General features: G+C 51.0%; 1 protein-coding gene across 1 annotated transcript in view; it reads right to left on the bottom strand.

The window, feature by feature from the left end:
- CLUH (clustered mitochondria (cluA/CLU1) homolog) overlaps nt 1-4,460 on the bottom strand; it is a 28,529-nt gene that overhangs the window by 12,665 nt on the left and 11,404 nt on the right. The window contains exons 10-14 of the mRNA XM_010003803.1: nt 4,431-4,458; nt 3,222-3,916; nt 1,872-2,089; nt 1,217-1,321; nt 29-129 (exon numbers count right to left, since the gene is read on the bottom strand). Coding sequence (XP_010002105.1) covers nt 29-129; nt 1,217-1,321; nt 1,872-2,089; nt 3,222-3,916; nt 4,431-4,458 — 1,147 coding nt within the window. The remainder of the gene's footprint in view (nt 1-28; nt 130-1,216; nt 1,322-1,871; nt 2,090-3,221; nt 3,917-4,430; nt 4,459-4,460) is intronic.

Here is a 4,460-nt window from a genome sequence, read left to right as displayed (position 1 = left end):
GACATGCCTGCTCACTTCCAGTCCTTACCAAACCTGGGATCTGACATGACAGCAAGAACGCAGCAGCATCCTTCAGCAACTGCTTCTGATCCTGCACCTCCTCTTTGCTAGATTCGGGAAAACGAACACCTTGGAGAGGAAAAGAGAACAACATAAACCACATCAACTCAAAGACAAAACAAGTCAAACACAGGAAGCATACAGTAAGAGAAGATAACAGTTAAAGTGGTTCTGTCTCCCTGGAATTCAAGATGTGTCTTCAAAAACTCATCTATTCTACCATGTTTTGATGGAAAGAGCATTAGCTGCTCTGCTTGGTTAGTGACTGTAATCTCCTGCCCACTCATTCATTAACTCAGCTTTTAAAAGCCCAAATTCTGCCCTTTATCTGTCCCACTCTATTGTACAGTGCTGTGCATGCTGCCAGCGCAAGGGTCAGCTGGCTAGACTGGAGTGGGACCATTTCAGCAGATGGGCCAGCAAACACTCTGAGTGCCAAAAGCTCGGGGCCTTCTGGACACCAAAATTAAAATAAGGTTTTAAGTTCTAGCTGCAAAGCTGGTGCCAAAGCACTAATCCTCACCAGCCTTGGAAGATGGGTGGGCGTTTCAAAACACATGCTCCTTCTGACACATTTATTCCAAGCTAAATTCAACTGTGGCCATTCCTTTGCAATTTGCACGCATACAGCCTTGGTGTTCACCCCCATAAACACCCTGGGAGCTTCTTCTGTGATTCCAAATAAAACCCACTGATTCCAGCCATGGAAAGCTACTGACAATGCCTGCAACTGATGTGTGTGTTGGAAAGGGCGCTGTGACCTGCTTACCATTGTGTTACTAAAACAAACCCTGCCCTTCGCTGAGGATCCAACATCTGTTGTTTTCTGTGTAAACTGCTATATTAGAAGAAAACTTAATTTTTTCCCCCTCCCTCTCCTTCTTTTCATGTGGTCTAGCAGCTGGGATGCTGGAGAATGGCAAGAAGATTCTTGGCAGCAACCTGCAGACCTCCCCCAAGCACAGTGGTGGGAGACAGCTCGCTGGCAGCACTGGGAGCTGGAGCAGGGCAATCAATTACACTTCCTCTGCATCCCTGTGCTTCATGGAGGATTCTGCACCATGCCCAGCCTGCCAAAAGCCAGCCAGTTTTTGTCTGTATCTGGCTAGACACAGTGATGCTCTGAAGGACTAAACCCAGCTCTTTGTACACATACCTGGTGAGAAGATATCTGGGTTAAACCGAATATCAAATGAGGTGTTACTAATGGAGCCTACAGCCTTGCAGGCGTTTCGAATCACTTCTCTGCTTTTGGGATCCACTGGAGCAGGAAGAAAGACAGAATAAAATTAATGTGGATTTCAGAAAATGACAAGCCTAGCTATTAAAAGTTTTGTAACTAAAAGCAGCAACAATGGTGCATTCTGCAGAAAGCCATTATAAAAACAATCAATTATAAGATATTTGCAAAGGAGGATAGCTGCAAAATGCAAAGTCTGAACAAGAGCACTTAAGATGACCCAGAAAACCCATGGACCTCTCCACCACTCAACCACAGATACTCAGAATCCCAAGTCTGGGATTCCCAAACCCAGCCCTGCCCCAGGCCCACTTGCTGGCCAGGCCCTGGCCCCTACAGCAGGACTGATGGGCTTCCTGCAGTCAGAGACACTCGCTCCCCTGCCCCACCAGCCTCCAGGATGATCAGTTAGTTCATTGCTGTGTGAAGAGACCATTGCTATTGAGAGGAGCAGCCAGTGCTGGTCCTGATTGACATCAAACCATCACCTTGACTCCCAGCCTGGCTCCTGCCAATGACAGCCCCGAGCCCAGGCAGGCAGCCTGGGCTGCTGCTGCTGAGGATGAAGTACCTGCTCCATCATCAGATGCAATGGTCTCAGCGAGCTCCTTCACCTGATCAAGTCCAGTCACATTATCATCTATTTTACCATCCTCTGACTCAGACTTCTCGCTGTCTGCAGCGCCGTTCTCCGGAGAGGTGCCATTTTCCAGCGCTCCTGAGCTCTCCTGCTTGTTGGCTTTCTGCTGCATCAGCTGCAGTGCAGCCAGCTTCATGAACAACAGGTACCTATAGGAAAGGAAAAGCTGAATTCAGCACAGCAGGACACTCCAAGAGGATGGCTACTGCTCTGCAAGGACAAACCTCACAATGTTAGCATCACAGACTGTACGGTTTCCCCTGTGGGAAGGCAGGATGTAGACCCTCTTCCCAGGAGCTTTTCCAAGGGCAGATCAGTTTGTGAAAAGAAGCAAAACGAAGTGGATTTTCATTACCCATCATGATAGGAAACCAATCTCTTGCAGTGGTTACAAATGGCTTCCCACTCACAGCAAGGCAGGCGGCTCAGGAAGGCTCTGGCTGCCAGAGGTGCAGGACGAGTCAGACACAAACCAGTGGCAGCTTTGCCAGGAGACCTCAGCAGGGAGAGGTCCAGCCTCTGCTGGCCAAGGAGGAGCAGCAGCACCCTACAGCCATGGTCCTGCAGGCTACTGGTCTGGAAGCTCTCCCAGGGACAGCAGAGCCTGCCTGCAGGCACACAGGGCCAGGAAGGCCCTGGCTGCAGAACTGGTTGCTCAACAGACAGCAATGGGAGGGCTGGTTCTCCTGGCAGGCAAGGCAGCAGCTCTGGCCATCTGTGGTGGCAAAGCACCTGCAGCACTTCACATGGGAAGTAGGTATTTTGACATCAGCACCACACAGCTTTGCCCTGTCTTGCTCCCAGAGCTCCCACCTCCTCGCCTGCACTGAGCCAGCCCCAACGCCAACACATCCCACCATAAAAAGGCCTACAGCAGTTCCCATCAGGAACTTCCTTCAGCCTCTGGGAAAACAAGGTAGCATACAAGGCATCTGGAGAGCCTTAAAAAGAAGTATAAATCCTTCTCATTCCCTAGCCATCAGGTGCACAGGATACCTGCAGGGAAAGAACTTCCAAATGCTTGGACAGAAAACAACAAAAAGAGATCTGGAGATTAAAAAGCAAACCACCTCTTTCCATGGCTCCTTGAAACTCTGTCAGAATCCCTACTGTTTTCACCTCTCATTAACTGAGTTTCTATAACTGCACCAGCAGGGCCAAGCAATGGGGACCAGCTGTCCACTTCTGGGAGTTCAGTTGTGATGTCCCTGGGACAGCGCAGCGCGGTCCTGACCTGGACTGTTACTGGCTGCAGGTGTAGGAAGGGGGAGCTCAGCTCACCTGTGTTCTACAAAGGCATCAACAAGCTCTTGCCGGAGACAGCAAAGTTTGTGTCTGTGCTGCTTTGGGAACCCCATTTTCCTACATTCCTCTGGCATCTCCTCCCCTTCAACAGGCAGGAAGTTCAGATCTGGAGGGAATGTGCGGAGCAGGTCCAGGATGTAGTGACGCCCATCGTTGCCAATAATGCCTTTGCACTCCACCGAGGAGCACAGCTCCACCTCCTCGTTCTTGTCATTGAGGACTCTGTGCTTCTGGATCTTTAGTGGCCTGCTGGTCTTCTCCAGCAGCTCCAGATACTTGGGGTGTGAGACAACTGTCTTGCCAAAGTCTATTGACCCATAGATGACACTCTGTTCCTGCTCCCGTTCCAAGATGCCAGGAATAATGGACTGAGCTGTCACCCTGTAACCTCTGTAATCCACCACCACAGTCCCCAGCGTGTACAGCCCTTCCACATCCACAGCATTGTAGGTCCGCACACCGTTCAGATCATTGGTAGGAGCTACATAAGCAGCAACATCTCCCCCAAAGTCTTTGTAGTGGTCACGGACGTCAAAGCCCAGGCTGAAGAAAATGTTGTTCCAGATGAACATCTGCATCTTGGTCTCCTCACTGGGGTTGATGGCCATAACGTTGCCATCAATGACAGCCATGGCTCCTCTTGTGGCTGCTGCAGTGAAGTCGCTGTGAACCTGGAGGCAGGTAGAGAGAAAGCTGGGTAAGGAAGGGCTCCCAGCACCTTGCTCTCAAAGCTCCCTTCAAATTTTCCTTCCCTCCTCTTCTCCTGATGGCCTTCCAGCAGGCAGCTCACCTTTGAGAGCCTGGCTAGTGCCTTGGGTACAAGCTCCAGCAGCCAGAACATCTGGGATTAGCATGGCTCAGTCTCATTAGCTCTCGACAGAGAAGAGCTTAGGGGTAAGTGTCCCTGTTCCTCTCACCCACTTGGAGGACTGGATCAGACAGATCAGCAGGGGAGCAGGAGGCAGCTGCCTCAGGTCAGCAGGGAGAGACAGGGCCAGGGAGCACAACCCTTCCCCATGGGACTAGGAGCAGAGGGCAGACATCCGAGAGAGAACATGACCCCTTAGCTTACAATCAGGGATTCTCTGGCAACTTTTAAAGGGTGGCCCAGGTGAAGCCTCCAGGCACAGCAGAGGCAGCAAAGAAGGGGCTGTGTGAGGAGCTGCCTGCACAGCCCCAAGTTACCTTGAAAATGGCTCGTTCTCTCAGCAGCCT

This window comes from Chaetura pelagica, unplaced genomic scaffold (genome assembly GCF_000747805.2).
Source record: "Chaetura pelagica isolate M959 unplaced genomic scaffold, ChaPel_1.0 scaffold638, whole genome shotgun sequence".
NCBI classification, from domain to species: domain Eukaryota; kingdom Metazoa; phylum Chordata; class Aves; order Apodiformes; family Apodidae; genus Chaetura; species Chaetura pelagica.
This window is presented reverse-complemented; position numbering and strand designations above follow the sequence as displayed.